This window comes from Mytilus californianus, unplaced genomic scaffold, assembly GCF_021869535.1.
Source record: "Mytilus californianus isolate M0D057914Y unplaced genomic scaffold, xbMytCali1.0.p SCAF_5, whole genome shotgun sequence".
Lineage (NCBI taxonomy): Eukaryota > Metazoa > Mollusca > Bivalvia > Mytilida > Mytilidae > Mytilus > Mytilus californianus.
The window spans coordinates 39,521,767-39,539,961 of record NW_026262701.1 but is presented as its reverse complement, the minus strand read 5'-3'; the positions used below and the strand labels follow the sequence as shown (position 1 = coordinate 39,539,961).

General features: G+C 32.5%; 1 protein-coding gene across 1 annotated transcript; it reads left to right on the top strand.

Moving 5' to 3' along the window:
- The first annotated feature begins 5,661 nt into the window (after positions 1-5,661).
- On the top strand, positions 5,662-17,200 carry LOC127701897 (uncharacterized). Its single transcript, XM_052205875.1, has 4 exons — positions 5,662-5,772; positions 11,209-11,652; positions 13,894-14,079; positions 16,402-17,200. Exons 1-4 carry the CDS (start codon positions 5,706-5,708, stop codon positions 16,854-16,856), a joined length of 1,152 nt encoding a protein of 383 aa, XP_052061835.1. The 5' UTR covers positions 5,662-5,705; the 3' UTR covers positions 16,857-17,200.
- Positions 17,201-18,195: the final 995 nt, after the last annotated feature.

The following is an 18,195-nucleotide window of genomic DNA, read 5'->3' as shown; positions in this document are numbered from 1 at the left end:
CAAACGACAACCACTGAACAACATGTTCCTGACTTAGGACAGGTGCAAACAAATGCAGCGGGTTTAAACGTTTCACCCTAACCTGAAACAATAGTGTAACATCACAACATAGAAAAACACACTATAGAATATCAAGTAAAATGGATTAACTCAATCAAAAGACATATTAAAGAAAAAGTAAACATAAATTGAACGAATAAATTTGATCTATGACACAAAGTTTATACAAAATTAATAAAGAAAGGGGTGAGATGTAAAATAATATCAGAAAGACAACCATAACCTTGGACAAAATGCACCCAAATATAATAACGTACACAGATAAATGAAAATAATTTTGTTGTAAGGTATACATGGAGTACGGAAATATAATTTACAAATAAAATTTTTTTTTTGTTTATAGTACGAGAACAGGAGTGAACATTTATCGTCATACCAAACACTTATCAAAGGTGGTATATATTAAGAATAGTGAGACGAGATATAACACAAAATAAGTAAACTTTAAATAACAAAACTGCATTACAAATTGCATCAACAAGTCAAATAAACACTTAAGTACGATTTGAGAGTACTGGCAGTTATTGAAAGCTGGTTAAAAGCCAACAAAAATAAATATAAAAAATCATGCATCAGAGACTAAAATCAACTAAAACACATCCCAGGGATTTAGTGTTTTAACGTCATGGACAGTCAAAAAAGACATGACTTGTGCAATGCCAAAATAAAAGTATCGACAGGTAGTAGGATAGTTAGGAGTTAACCTTTTAATAAATATGTATAATGTTATATATAGATAAAGTAATCTCTATATAGAAAATGAACGTGGATGTGCATTTATACATCCCAAAAGCCCGTTTGAAAAGAATACAAATTTAGTTATGTTTTAATTTGGTGATGACAAAATCGATATTTGTTCCAATGTAAACAATATTCAAAGATCTACTACTATTATTTACTAATAAGTTTGTTTAAAGGTTCGATGAGTTAATACGGATCACAAAATAATTTCAGCGCTTTTAGTACAATATTACTCTAAAATTTAGGATGTTAAATACCGTTTTTTATAAGTTTTTTAATGGTAGAGCCAAATTTACTAATCAAATCTTTGTATCTATGAAAGAAAACCACAGAATAACAACAGAATAACAACGTAAACCACAGAATAAACCACAAAATAACAACGGACACCTCCCATGCATTTACGACAGTACACCAGGACACCACAAACGAAGTATAAACTGCGTGTCACACGAACAATGAACGCTGCCCTTTACTGGATCAAGATATCTATATTTTTAACGGGAAGCCTAATACCAAAATTTACGATAATAGAGATGATATTTCATTTCCTATTGTTAATTATCCATTTTTAGATGCTGACGTTCCCTTGTCAGAATCTTATGGTGTTTATATATCTCAACTTGTTCGATTCGCTCGTGTATGTAACAACGTATTTGATTTTAACGAAAGAAATCGTTGGATTGCTTAAAAATTATTACACCAGGGTTTTCGATATTACAGACTTGTCAAAACATTACTAAATTTTAATATCGGTACAAGGACATCATTCGTAAATATAAATCAACCTGCAGACATCTTATACGGTTAGGTATTTCACATTCAATCTTTTATTGTAATATTCTTTACAAAGCACAAACATGTCGTCATTCACCTCAAAAGCTAAACAAACCTTTAAACAGACTTATTCAGAAGGGATATAGTTATGATAAAGTTGTCAGGTCATTAAAAATGGCATTTTTCGAATTAATATTGATTCACTCATATGGTCTTTGCATCGGAAATAAGCATATTTATTCTAAAACCAGTTGTTGGCATGATACGGGTTATGTTCTTCTCGTATATTTTATGATGGTACGATACTAAACCCCTAACGAGAGGAATTGTGCTGGATTTTCATATGATGAAGACATGATCTTTCAATCAGTTTAATTGATGTCTTGAGCTAGCATGTCAGTAACTGCTAGTAGTCCTTTGTTAATTCATGTTGGTCATTGTAATTTTGCTTAGTTTCTCTTGTTACTTATTCTAACATCGGACTAAAGTAACTAGAACACTATAAGACGTAATTAAAATGATAAACAACGTCAGTTTATCATACTGTTCTCGCAGATTTTAGTCTTTCTGACTATATGATAAGTAGTTCTTTGACCTTATATTATGCTTATACAAAATATACACCTCAGCCATCACATGTGCTTTATTGAAATAAATTTTGTATCAACAAATGTTATTTTTCGAAAGCATACGTTGACATTTTACTGGACAAACGTTTTGTGTTTGTATTGCAGGAATTCAAGAACAAGAGAACATCGTATCTAGCAAACTAACAGAAATTCTTTTAATCTCATTAACGTTGACATTATTTGTGATTGTTACTTTTATTTTGTGTTGTCTTTTTATCCGACACTATAACAGAAATCGGATTAAATCACCATTATCTAGAGACCAAGCTGATACAGGAAATACCAATGAAATCTATGAAGAAATCGATATAGCTTTGGAAATAAATGTCAACAATAGTGTATATTTAAGGTCGCCGGGAAATGATCAAATTGAAAATCATGAAATGCGCGATGCCGAACAAATGTGGATGCCGACTTCAATACAAACGATACAAAAAATTGTAGAACAAAAGATGCGTGATATTTCAATGCAAAATCGGATAAGATCACCATCATCTCGAGACGAAGCTGATACAGGAAATGCCAATGAAATCTATCAAGAAATTGATATACCTTTGGAAATAAATGTCAATAATAGTGTATATTTATCGTCGCCGGGAAATGATCAAATTGAAAATCATGAAAAGCGCGATGCCGAACAAATGTCGATGCCGACCTCAGAAATTGTAGAACAAAAGATGCGTGATATTTCAATGCGAGTACTTACAGAAACGACAACACAAGTTGATACCCCTTCACAAGTGATAAGAGAGACAATATTAAGTGATAATAACGTTTCAGAACCAAACAGTAGACGCTCTTCCTTAAGCAGTGAAAGTGAATATGACAAATGTTTCAACAGTATATCAAGCTATTATTATTCCGGACCTAAAAAAAGCTGCGAATAAACTAAATAGAGCCTTTAGCTTACTACCAAGAAGCTGCCATCAACACAAATTCTTTAAAATGCAAAAGAAATATATAAACAAACAAAAATATTCACAAAGTTCTTGACTGTAAAATATACAAAGTGGGTAAGGTGAGGGGTCCAAAATAAAAAAAACTGGTAAATCTCATGTAAACTTGTATTTAAAGTTTAATCACGACACACCGTATTTTCTGTGTTCATTGCAGTGCATTTCAACCAAAGTCCATGATATAATGATATTGATATTCGGAGAGAAGAAAAACTGAAATCTTCCCAGTACGGTGCTATTACAGCAAATTCTTATTTTTATAATTATATGAATTATATATTAATACTGCACTGAAAGCAAAATAACGTTTTGGAATGATTTGTGTATTATTTGTCATGTCTAGCTCTTTTATAATCCTTTAAATGGCATTTAAAAATATTATGCCTAAATCTGCAATTATTGTAAACTTTTCAGTATTATTTGTCTCTGGTACTTCGCAAATAACTGTGAGGTAAGTTTAAAGAATTAATTTGTAATGGAAATCAATATCGTTTCTTAAAATTTATACAACAATAACTACAAAAGTATGATAAGCTAAATGTTTCCAGACACTGTAAGCATCATGTGATTCGAATAGTTTTTATTATCATATAACTGGCTTACCACTTAAATCTTATGTCTGTAGTATGTAATAGTCTTTAACCTTTGTTGGAATTAAACGACTCTTTCTATTTTCTAACAAATCAGTTTCAATGGATTCAAGCGAGGTGTGTAGTGTTTTGGTTATTGAAACTATATCATTTACTTAACCATAAAAGAAAAGGAGATATGGTATGATTGCCAATGAAAAAATTATCAGTCATAGGTTGAAGGGAGTAGATGTGTGATAATAGTCCACCTTACGGCCTTCCATAATGACCAAAACCACATCATATAGTGAGCTATAATATAAAAACACATGCATGACAACATGTGAAACAATTTAAAACCAACGGCCAAGATCAAAGTGTTATAGCAAATTGAATGTCCATATAATTATATAACACTATTCTATACACGTTTTTCCATTTTCAGCTGCTTCCAGTTTCGTGTTGCAAAGTTTTTATTCATTGTTACATTTGTGGTGACTCCTGATTCCAAAAGTCATTCGAAGTGTTTCATGCCGCTAATATTTGATGTGATCTGTTAATATTTGGCAAAATAAAAAGAATATTATTTCAAAGTCTCGAGAAATAATTGATTATATAAAACCTCCAGATTCAACAAGCTTACCACGACATCAAAGATCAAACTAAATAATTAATTGACAGTCAATATATATGAACTGGTTTTGAAAAAAAATGTTTTATCAAGTCACAATTTACCATTCACATATTGCAATATTTGTTTTCTTGCAAGTCTTTAATGGTATAAAGAGATATAGTAAATGATCAGTGGTTGATACTGTTGTCAGATCATTAAAGATGGCATCTTTTGGCTTTAATATTGATTCACTTATAGGGTCTTTGCATCGGAAATAAACACATTTATTCCCAAACCAGTTGTTGGCATGGTACGGGTTGTGTTCTTCTCGTTTATCTTATGATGGTATGATACTAAATCACTAACGGGAGGGATTGTGCTTGATATTCATATCATGAAGACATAATCTTTCAATCAGTTTAATTGAGGTCTGGAGCTGGCATGTCAGTAACTGCTAGTAGTCCTTTGTTAATTTATGTATCATTGTCATTTTGTTTAGTTTCTTTTGTTACCAATTCTGACATCGGACTCGGACTTCTTTTAAACTGAGTTTTACTGTGCGTATTGCTGTGTGTTTGTTTTTTCTTAATTGGCTAGAGGTATAGGGGGAGGGTTGAGATCTCAAAAAACATGTTTAACCCCGCCGCATTTTTGCGCCTGTCCTAAGTCTCCTAGGAGCCTCTAGCTTTTGTTAGTCTTGTATGATTTTAAATTTTAGTTTCTTTTATATGTTTTGGAGTTTAGTATGACGTCCATTATTACTGAACTAGTACATATTTTTGTTTAGGGGCCAGCTGAAGCACGCCTCCGGGTGCGTGATTTTCTCGCTGTATTGAAGACCCATTGGTGGCCTTGATCTGTTTTCTGCTCTTTTGTCGGGTTGTTGTCTCTTTGACACATTCCCCATTTCCATTCTCAATTTCATCATAGATACCAGGATTAAAATTGTGTACGGCACACGCGCGTTTCGTCTAAAAAATACTAATCACTGATGCTCAAATCACAAAAGTTAAAAAGGCCAAATAAAGTAAAACGAATATTCAATTTTAAAACTTATTTATGCGCAATGAGGTTGTAAGGTCCAACTGTCATTTTAAGAACGGGAAAGCAATTAATTTTATTTTAGCATTTCATATCCTTACACTGACAACTCTAAACATCGTCTTGATTTATTTTCTTGGTTCTTTCATTAATCTAAAACGTACATTATGTGATATATATATATATATACATGTATATATCCCTCAGGGGTTATATTTAAATAAAGACTCAAATATACGTAACAGGAAACGGCCACAAATAATACATTCGTTGAAGTCTGCAAAACCTTTTTTCAGTTTTGTACACACAAGACGATAAAATGAACACAATTTTCGTTATATTTTCCCTTTTACATTTGATCTCACCAGCTGTACTGAATCATGCAGGTAAGCATAATAACATTTATCAGTGATATTAATTATAAAAGATTTATGTATGCAACGGAGGACAAAAAGTAAATAAATAAGTAGCAGAGATTAACTCCATAAAATGATTTCTTACATTTCTACACAAATCCTTTGTCTTTCTTTAGATTACATTCTGGATTTGTTATCCGAGTTTTCGTTTATTTCTGTGTAGATTCACCTTGACTGGAAAATCCATTTTCAGCAAAATCTGAAGAATTAGAGAGGGAGATATCTACCTAAATGGACAAAACATAGCAAAACATCAGATAAAAACATACACTTCCCATTGATTTCATTATAGGTCAAGGTACAATAAATGGCCTATATCACAGATTGTGGTAAAATTTGGTATACAACTTTAACTCGTTGAACTAGAATTGAAAATTGACGAAAAATGGTCTTTAATTTGTCTTAAAATCATCAAATCTCCAGTTACAAAGGAATAGATTTTTCCTAAAAATTGATATCTTGTTAATAAATAAATTTTCATTTGATTTATATAAAAAATTGTAGGATCATCGACTTCGTTAGATGTCTATTAACAAATCTGTTACGCTTACATTATGCTTATTTCGACGTGTTGTGGAACTTTTTCACCTAGAACACACGAGGTGTATCGTAAAAACGAAGTAGGCGACTCTCATATCATTTGACATCATTACAAGTTTGATGTTCGTACCAACTGCATATCTAGACAATTTGTCGTAAAGGTGAAATAAATCAAAAAATAAATTAAAAACAACTGGATGACTACTAACTCGTCATGAAATCTTATCTAAATCGGCAGTATTTTTTCACCGGCCAGTAACGGCACAGTACCCAGATTGTACCCATTTAGCAAACATAGCAGCAGACATCTTGAAGATTCAACCATTTGTATTTTAGTGATTTGACATTATGCACATCTTTTAACATAGCTATTTCTTAAAAAATGAATAGTAAGCAATGACTATTGTCAAATTGTTCTAAACATTTGGAGAAATAAAACAAAACATCAGTTATTCGAGTTTTACGGATGTGAATTTAAGCATGGATGCAACTTGGGTACTCCTCATTACAGAATCATGGATCGTTTAAAGGTAGGTTCATGTTCATATTAATATTCATATTTCTATGATTCAATATGGATTCAAAATTCAATTGGTGGAATTATGTAGTAAATAAGGATACATATACCATGTATACAAAATAAACACAGAATGGAAACTTTTGTCTTGGTCATAAAAAACTGAGGTGCAAAAAATTGGCGCAATGTGGGTACTCTCACGTTAACTACGTCAAAATGTTTTTTTTTATTTAATTTTGTTTTCTTCAATTACATTATATTAAAAAAAACTTTTCACAGTTCTGCGGTATCTGTAACTCTATGCAAGTAGCTCTTGTGTTATTGCAAAGGTATTTTATATAACGACAGCTGTATTAGAACATATATCAAACTGTACAAGTTGTGAAATGAGATGTGGAAAGAGGAACATCGTTATTCAACAAGGTGAGTTAGCTATTGCAAAACTCAAATCGTCTCTTATGTCATATATTGCAGTATACAATACTCTTTTTGTACCAAATTACAAATTCTTTAGTTGTTTTTGTCTGATGTTGTCATTTGGTTCTTCTACTGGTAGGTCAAATATCATTTTTATGCCCCCGCGACAAAATGTCGAGGGACATATTATTTTACCCCTGTCAGTCCGTTCGTCCGTCTGGATATCTCCTTCCACAGTTTTTGAGCTACAACTTTATTATTTTGTAGGATGTTTCTACACATAAGGGAGGTGTGCATGTCCACAGGATTTTGATTTTTTTCTTCAAATATTTGAAAAATGCCAGGTATTTAGACTAGTTATTTTTGGTATTAGCTGCATAAAGAGATCATGGTTTGTCCAGCTATCTCTTTCTATAGTTTTTTTGTGCTATAGCTTTACTATTTTGTGGGTTGTTTTGTGGGTTGTACACATAATGTGATGAGTGAAGCCTTTTTCGACTGATTTTTATAGTTTGTTTTTATGTTGTACTGGTAGACCACTGTCCTAGGTTAGGGGGAGAGTTGCACACCTACTAACATGTTTAATCCGCCACATTCTGTATGTGCCTGTCCCAAGTCAGGAGCCTGTATTTCAGTGGTTGTCGTTTGTTTCTGTGTATCATAATTGTTTTTGTTTCATTATTTTGTTCATAAATTAGGCAATTAGTTATCTCGTTTGAACTGTTTTACATTTGTCATTACGGGACCTTTTATTGCTGACTATGTGGTTTCGGTTTTGCTCATGTTAAAGGCCGTACAGTGACCTTTAGTTGTTAATTTCTGTGTCATTTGGTCTCTTGTGGAGAGTTGTGTCATAGTAAAATTATACCCCATCTTCCTTTTTGTATATGTCCAAAGGATTTTGATTTTTTTCAAATATTCTCAAAATGTCAGGTATTTGGACTTTTTTGTTTTTTTTGTTTTTTTTTCAAAAGTCAGAAAGAGGGAGGTAAATACAAACACCGGTAGTTTGGCTTCATTTCATCCTCACTTGCTATATAATGTAAAAACATGGTTTGTACTACTACAGTTTAAAGTCCCTAATGCATTAAATAAGATTTTTTAGTATTGTCAAATATTTAGTCAATACCTTGAAGTTGAACTTGGTGACTTCTGGAAATAGAAAGTTGAACTTGGTGACTACTAAAACTGACAAGTTGAAACCTTTTGGCTGGACATTCATTCCTGCTAGTGTAGTATGTGAATTATACTTATCTTATGGCAGAGCAGAAGGGGGCATCGTCCATATCTAGTTTTAATGTAATTCCAGTAGGTATTACGCATTTTTTTCGTAATGTTCTTTTTAAGTTTTTATATTTTTTCAATTGTTCTGGATTATTTTTGCTCTTTTTATATAGTTGTTTTACTTTATTTTCTTAATTTTTATGTTGTTATCAACCCAGGTTAGTTTTTTGCTGTTTGTGATCGTCTTCTTGGGAATGCTTTTCTTGACTGATGTAGGTAGTCTGTCTGTGAATGTATTCCAAAGGTCATTAGTAGATGAAATATTGTAATGACCTTTTATATCTTGTGTGAGTTTGTTTGAGTCTTGTTTGATGATTTCCCAGTTAGTTTTTTTTATACTGTTGGTGTTCCTAGTTATTTTCTTGTTTCGTAAATATGAGGTCAAGTGTTGGGTCTCCCCTTGTGGGTTTTTTTTAAAATCTGCTCAAGTGAATGTTCATGTATGATGGTAAGAAGTTGTTCATGAAGCTTGATGTCTGGTTTGCTAGGAATGGTGCACGGAATATCCCAGTTTATATGGTAAAGTTAAAGTCGCCATCAAGAATGTTTGTCGGTTTTGCATTTTGGTTAATATGATCTAGTGAGATTTTAAGTTGTTCTATGTATGTACCATTATCATATGGAGGTCAATTCTAACTTCCAACGATTAGCTTTCTGGCATTTGTCATGTTTATTTGTACCCACGTAGACTCAGAGTTTGTTTGTAGATCTTTGATTTCTTCGGATATTAAGTTTGTTGCCACTTGTCTTACATGATACCAATAACAAAGATCGTGACATGCTAAAAATATGTACACAGTTACACACATGAAATCCCATGATAAATACAGATCTATATAGTAAATACGTTGTAAAAAAGCGCATGAAAAGGTTGTGACTCAGATTATGCGATCACGGTTCACATGCACATTTCTGTTTGCATTTCTTAAGAAGTTTTATTACCTACTGTCAAATAGCAAGACGGAACACAAGAACAATTTTGTGGTAAATAATGCTCACCAAAATTGCTGAAAAATATCTCCCCAAGAGAATGGTCAAAATATAGGATAGCGTCATAATTGATTTGTCGGGAATAGTCGATTTACCACCATCTCGTTACAAAAACTTCATTCAATCATATCCGTGAAAAAATTATAGAAATATAAAAGTATGGCATAAAATATGCGTTTGTGAAACTTTTTATCATTCATTCCCAACCTGTATACAGATTAAATTTTGAGCGAAGGAAAAAGTTGGGCATACTTCCAGCTGCGCAAAAATTATATTCTTTACTTCCTTTTGCGCTGATCTGTTCATATTATATATTTATAAATAGAAGATAATAATGAAAATCAATCGGTCCTATGACATTACCATGATCGTTGGGTTTAAACTAATGATGCTTGACTATTAATGATTACGCAACCACCGTCTCATTAGCTAGTGGTTTACTATTACTAGTATTTGTGTCTGGGAAATGATTTGACAATTGAAGCGATCGGTATTGAATGGAGGCGTGGCTATAACTTTTATCCAGTGTGCGTTACAAAAGTTTGAAAATATTTTTAAGGTGATAATAAACAATTTAGAAGTTAAAAAGGAAGAGACATCAGCATGGCTTAAGGCAAAATGATACAAAGACGAACACATCATGACAGCACTAACAACATTGTAGACGTTCTAACACAGGGTCATTATTCTGCGTTAAAAAAAGGATATTGACATTAATTGCCATGATAGTGAAACTCAATTATGGGTTATTCTTTTTGAATCAGTTATCTAAGAAGAGGACAAAATATTAATAAAATTATTAAAAATCTTCTCAAATTATAAAAGTGCATTCAAATTCATTCCTGTCCAGTTAACTCTAAACGACTCATACGTAGATTATAAAAATAAAAAGATGTGGTATAAATTCCAATGAGACAACTCTCTACTAGAGACCAAATGACGTAAGTAAAGGCAATAGTAGTATACCACTGTTCAATAGTCATAAGATTATTAAGGGAAAACAAATCCGAGTCACAAACCAAAACCGAGGGAAACACATCAACTATAAGAGGAAAACAACGGAACAACAGAAACACTGATCTGCAACAAAAACAAACGCCAACAAACATAGAAACGGACTATTAAATAACAACTGCCATATTCATGACTTGGTAGAGGACATTTTAAGAAATAAATGTGGGTTGAACCTAGTTTTATGGCTATCCAAACCTCCCGCTTATATGGCGATGTTAAAAATATCGCTAAAATGACAACATTACGTGACATGAATACAGTACAAATAAATATAAATATAAATAAATATAGCACAGAGAAATACATAAATTAATAATATAACAGTACATTACAACATGTAAACCACAAATAACAACAGACACCTCCCATGAATTTACGACAGTACACCAGGACACCACAAACGAATTATAAGAAGTGACGTATTTTTCTAAAAATAGAATAGACTTGTTTTATTGTAGGCACGTACAAGAATATCAAATTGGGATTGAGTTTGTAATGGTGTTATTTTATGTATTTTCTAACCAAGACATGAATATTAAAATGGAATTGTGTTTGTAATGGTGTTATTATTTGTATTTTCTAATCATGTCGTTTTTTCTCGAAATCTTATACTTTATTGTTGTTTTTTGTTGTTATATTTACAGGTTTTCAGGGACCAAATATTGAAACCCCAAACCGATATAAATATATACTTTTGTCAGACAATGGCATTGATGTTGGAAATCCAGAAGCCGATAGTATTAAGTTCAAGGTTAAGGCCAGCAGCAATGCACATATAGCTTTAATGTCTTCAAATACTGACCAAGATCCTCTTTATGAGATAGTATTGGGTGGTTGGGCTAACTCAAAGTCGGTCATTCGTGACAGGAAACAAGGTACAGCATTGGTAACGCATCGTGGAAAAGTTCTAAAACAAAACGAATATAGAACATTTTATATTCAATGGACAAATGGACATATTAGAGTGGAAGATGAATGGAATAGGGAATTTATGGAATGGAATGATACCTCAAACCCGTTAAATATCAGAAATATTGGAGTTTCTACAGGATGGGGTTCAACTGGGTATTGGTCATTTGTATATCCAGGTACCATCTTTTCTTTTCTTTTTGTACTTCCCTTGGAAAAAGTCGCGGTCATATTCATTGTGTGACTGATGTTTGTTTTGCGTTTGTAGTTATACAATTTCTTCCATCATTCAACACTGATGTTTCCAAATAAAAATTAAAGAGCACATAATGCCTTTAAATCATTTAAAATGTATGGACGGAAACAAAAATGTTAATATTTGATTTTTATAAAATCTATTAATACCGTAATATGTCTTTTTTCCCTCAATTACATGATAATTGATTAAAGAAACAACTAGATATGTAAATAAATATGACAGTGGTGTCCGATTTGACTATTAAGTGATAATGAAGTTAGGGGATATCTAACCAAGGAACGTTATGGAAGATACCTCAAGACTATTTTAAATTATAACATGTTTATGTGGCGGTATTTCCCCCAAACACTTCCTTTTCTGTTCCATTTTGTTTGAAGTTGAAATACCATAATCGCTTCTAAACTTTCTAAAGATACATACATAGATTTTAAAAATATAACTTGGCAACATTTTTTATGTGAAACTGTTTTATTAACTAAAACGATGCTTTGTTGTTATAATAGTGTGTCTTCTTCGCTTGTATAGCTACTGAAGGTGTAATACCACCATTGATTTCCCCTATTAGTCTTTGTTAAATTTGCACTTTTCAAAAAATTGTGCAGAATTTATCTTTGTTTTAAATAAAGAAATACTTGGCATGAGTAAAGTTTTATCCTTTCCAGTACTATAGAAAAAAATTCACATAACATTTCATTGCATATAAGAAAATAACCATCACTGGAAGTTAACCAATCAAATTTTCCCCCTTTTTTAACCTGTGTACAAGCTTTAGTAACCATATAACCTCAAGTTTCCTAAATATTCTATAGAAACCCCAAATAAAAAAAATAATGGTGCTTTGAAATACCCAAGATATATGTTTATGACCCAGAAATGTTTTACTGCAATGAAATGTAGGATCAATTACCTACAACTGTCAAATTCAAGGGAATATTTTTTTCGACCTATTTTCGTATGCAACCGGATGTGACGTACTATGATTTGGTGGTATTACACCTGAAGGAGAATAGACAGAATCTCTATTAAGGTGACCATTAATATTACTGTAATTGAAGTTTGATATTAATATAATAGAATGTATTGTTCAGCATAAATTCGGTTACTAGTATATATAACTATTCGTGTAAGCAAACTTGCGTTATTGGCCGTTTCACTTCCTGTCAAATCAGTTATCTGTTTTACCATGCGCACTATATATGGTTACAAGGGCGCAATGATTTGTTTACATTTTACCGGTTGGCAAAACTAATGAATGATTGAACAAAAGATAGGATTCACATTGTTCAGGTTTGGTATACTCTTCCAATAGCGAGACTCATGTGGTATAATTAGAGTTAGTCATCCACATGATTCCTGTAATATTTATTAGAAATTAAGTATATCATGGCAGACTTATTTTAATTTATTGCTACGTTTTACATGTTGACATACATTTACTTATCGGGATGAAGCAAGCGGCTTTTATTGTAAATAATAATTAAGCTACTAAAGTTTCTTTATGAACTGTAACATATAGATCTACACGGTTATTTGTATTTCATATCAACGCGCCATGACACCGATCTGCAATAAATATTACCTCGGGCGGTCACAGATAAATGCAAAGTTACAGTTTGCATGCTCGACATAATTTATTTTCATCTTTTCATGTCTGCTACACCATTGCTCTAAAAGAGTTTATTATTATAGATGTAATTCGAATAAGTATTAGCTTTCATTTTTGATTACATGCACCATGTGCTCCAAATTTTATAGATGTTCTTTTATCATTATAGATAAAATTCAAATTATGTTTAGCTTTCTGTTTAATTACCACTGTATCCAATTTATTAACTAGATCTGGTGATTAACAGCACATCGTCTCATTTGAACTATTTAGCAGCAGTTCTACCACCGCCTAGTCATTCAGTACATGATATTGAATCCGCCTGTTCGCACGTGCCACCTAAATGTGCTTTTGTTATCGTATGCCGACCGACATTTATGTACTGGTATTACTTCACATAAACTAATAAATGAATAATTAGTCTGATTTTAGCGTCAATGAGATTTCAGATGTTGCAACTAACTAACAAATTCGTTATTTATGGTACAGAGCAATATTCTTAAATATATTCTATAATATAAAAAAATTTGTTCAAATATATTCTTTTGGTTTTAGGTACTAAGATATATAAAAGCATGTCATTAAAAAAGCGGAAATCCACTTTAAACACTGCAACGTTAGAAACTTCAAAAAGACAAGAGAAAATGCAACCTCAACCTGCTCAAGTACCGGCATCTAACAGTCTCTCAACTTCTGGAGTCTCAGTGTTGGCCCCTTCCTTAAATACAACAAATCATACAGGTAATACAATTAGAGTTAAGCTGATTCAAATTCCATGTATGCACCTATAGTCACTCTCCTAGCCTCGACGATGACATAACTTTACATGCAAGTCAGAAATTAGGACAAAAAATCAACATGTTCAAAGGGGCGAATATGTCGACTTTGCTCTTCTTTTGTATAACTCTATAACCGACAATTACAACAAGCAAAACATTACATATGACCAAGGACAACTGATAGGTAACCCAGTATTGCCTAAATCAAAGATCGCAACTTCTGCTCGAAATGGGCAAAGACGTCAGAAAATGGATTCGAAATACTGGATGTGGTATGTGCAACACGGATCAGTTCTACCGGAGACTGAAGCCACACATCATGGCTCATATAATCACGGATGAATACATTTAAAACAATCAATATTCCTGTGGTTTTTTTCTCAAAAATTCTATATAATAAAAAAATGTAAATTAACTGTTCTATTAAAAACAACATATTTTATAGTATAAAATGTGCTAAAAAAGGTATTCTGATGACAGGAATGTTTGAAATCAGTCTCCCTATGGTGTAGTATTTAATTTTTGATGACTAAGTAGATCTTGTATGTTTTGCTTTTTGCGATGTTTCATGTGCAGGAAATAAAGTTTTATCCTGCAATTTGGTGTCCTATCATACATTACCAACCCAGCAGATACCGCTGTGCTGTAATTTTATACTATATATATATCGCTTTAAGCTCCGCCCACTGCCGTTCCACTTTTATGCATTGCTTGCTAATGAAGTCGTGCCTGAGCTTACGTGGTCTTTGTGTATTGCATATGCATTCCAATGACGTAATGCTTGATCTTACGTGAACTATCGTTTTTTCTAAATTTCTGTTGTTTTCAACTATTTCTCTGAAGTAGTAGGAAATTAGAATAAAATGCTTCGCTGAGCGCAGCCTGATACGACCGCAGAGGTCGAACCCTGAACAGTTGGTACAAATTTGACACAATATGCAAGCCTCATACTGTCTGAATTTGTATTGTGATCAAATTTTGACATAATATAGATTTCTGACACAAAATAAATGTGGTCAAAGATCTTACAAATCTATTGCGCAATACTGTGCAATTGAAGATTTCTTCTTGAAACTTTTCAAAATTTCAAAATATGAAAACTTTTGAAAAAAAAAAATATCAGTCCTCTTAAAAAAATAGGAAAAAGAATCCCCCCCAACTTTTTGAAATCCCCCTTGGAGCAATAACCCCAAAACTCAATCCCAGCCTTTCCTATGTAGTATGGAACCTTGTAGTACAATTTCAGAGAGATCCATACACTTAAACACAAATTATTGTCTGGAAACTAGAAAAAAGCTTGTTTTTGGCCCTTTTTTGGCCCCTTATTCCTACATATTTGGGCAATTAACCCCAAACTCAATCCTAGACTTCCCTTTGTGATATGGAACCTTGTGGTACAATGTCAGGGAGATCCATACACTTACACACAAGTTATTGTCTGGAAACTAGAAAAATGCTTGCTTTTGGCCCCTTTTTGGCCCTTAATTCCTAAACTGTTGGCCCCAAAAACCCCTAAAATAAATCCCAACCTTCTACTTGTGGTATTAAAAATTGTCGTACAATTCCAGAGCAATCAAAATACTTATACACAAGTTATTATCCTGAAACTAGAAAAATGCTTCTTTTGGGCCTCTTTTGGGCCCCTAATTCCTAAACGGTTGAAACCATCATCCCCAAAATCAATCCCAACCTTCCTTTTGTGGTATTGAACCTTCTTAAAAAAATTTATAGAGATCCATTCACTCCATATAATTCAGCCTGATAATGACACAGAATAGGCAGAACACTCTTTCATAAACACAGAAGTATCTGCATTTACATTAACAACTATGGAGATAGCATTAGTACTAAACAGTGAACCAAAATTACAGAACAAAAAACTCAAAATACAAATCAACAAACATTGAACCCTCAGCTGCAGATACACTCATGTCAGCCTTTCTCAATGTGCACAAAAGATATATGTGTGTTGAAGTTAAAACGGATAAGTTCACCATCATCTGTTCGCATAAATGGTTAGGTTTAGAAAACATATAGTGTTTAATTAACATAAACATGATAAAGCCCAGGTCTTCCTCAAGCTTTGATGTAATATTGTTCTCGCTTTTTTAAGTCGTTTTTTTAATTGTTGTGCATACATGAGAGGTAATTTTCGGGCGTTACGCATCATTGAAACATACCCCTTAGCCTTCCCATGTGCTTATTCAAATAGATTTATCATCCGAAGACTTTTTTTTTGTAAGTTGACAATGTACTGTCAAAACGTTTTTTGTTTGTATTGCAGGACTTCAAGAATCAGAAAACAACGTATTTAGCAAGAATACAGAATTGATATTATTCTCATTACTGTCGACATTACTTGTGATTGTAACTTTTATCTTGTGTTGTCTTTTTGTCCGATACTATCGACGAAATCAAATAAGTTCCCCATTATCTGAAAATCAAGCTAATAAAGTAAATACCAATGAACACGACGAGGAAATCGATATAGCTTTGGAAAAAAATATCGACAAAAGATTATCGCAGCCGCGAAATGATCAAATTGAAAATCATGGTATGCGCGATGACAAACAAATGTCGATGCCAACCTCAATACAAACGATACAAGAAATTGTAGAACAACCGTTGGGTGATGTCTCACTGCAAGAACTTGCAGAAACAGCAGCACAAGTGGTTAGAGAGACCCCCTTACAAGAGATAAGAGAGACAAAACAACAAGTATTAAGTGAGAACAACTAATTAATATACGCTCTTCTTTAAGCAGTAATTGTGTATATGACACAAACGATGAAAATCACGAATCTAAGTTTCTGAATACTTACCAATCCCTGCATATAGATGTTATTAGTTGTAATCAGCATCCATATACGGACACAACTTTGAGCGTAAGGCATATGTAGGAAATAAACCAAATACCCTTCCACTGATGCCTTTGCTTTTCTGAAAGTGCAATATCTGAACTGTAATAATATATATGTATCTAGACATGTGACTATGTGGATTTAGATCTAGTCGGATAAATCTTGAAATGTTCGGCTAATGGAACTGAAATTTAGAATCATTATGTCATTTGATTTTATTGGAATGAGTCATTACTAATTTATGATATTCTCAATAACCTTTTAGGAAAATTCTGATTAACTATAAGGTGCGCAAATGAAGCTAATATATATTTTATATAATCAAACAAAAATTTATATCATTCATTATTTTAACAAGGCATGCAAATGTAGAATTTATGAAATGATCCAAACCTTGTTTGTTATTATTTTCGAATACTATGACAACACGTGAAATTTAGATCCAATACGTGGAACAACGACAACTTGAGGTCATAACTTCACCTAAAACTTTCCAAAACTGAAAAACAGTTAGCACATCCAAGTTCCGGGTTATATATGCGTGTGTAAATGAGATGAGTTTATCTGTCATATTAAGGTCTACATCTATATAGCCATTATAAATGATAATATTTGATATGCCGAAATTGGTGTATGTCACTGGTGTATTTTTTTATGAACCGAAAGTAAACAAATGCATATTTTGGTCTGTGTTTCTAATAGTATGATGATGTGAAACAAGAAGAGATGGGCACTGACATTTTAGCAACCTTGGTAGGAATGGTAGAAAAGTACATTCGGGTTATCCCCGCAAATGTATTGACTTGTTTTGACCGGTCAATTTTCAAATTCTTCTTTTATAAAGCTCAAAGTTAAAATTGTTCAAAACTTCTTAGAAATGTATATTAGAGAAATTTTTCAAACATTTGCCATAAAGTGGTGTCGGATTATATTATACTGGAATAGCTTCTTCATAGTTGAATTGTTATTGATGGGACATGACTTATGTGTTTGAAAGTCCAGTAAGTAACATACACATAAATTGGCGATCTCACGATTTTCTAATTTAGCTTTAATGCTTTCCTTTATAAATAATTTCATTACCTTGATTAAATTTTCGTTGAACAATCTAGAAATTATTCAGAAACTTATATTCAAATTCCCTGAAGCAAAGGTGATCTTAGACTGATTTTGCTATTCTTTTTCAGTCTCTTTTGAACATATTGTACCTTTAGTTT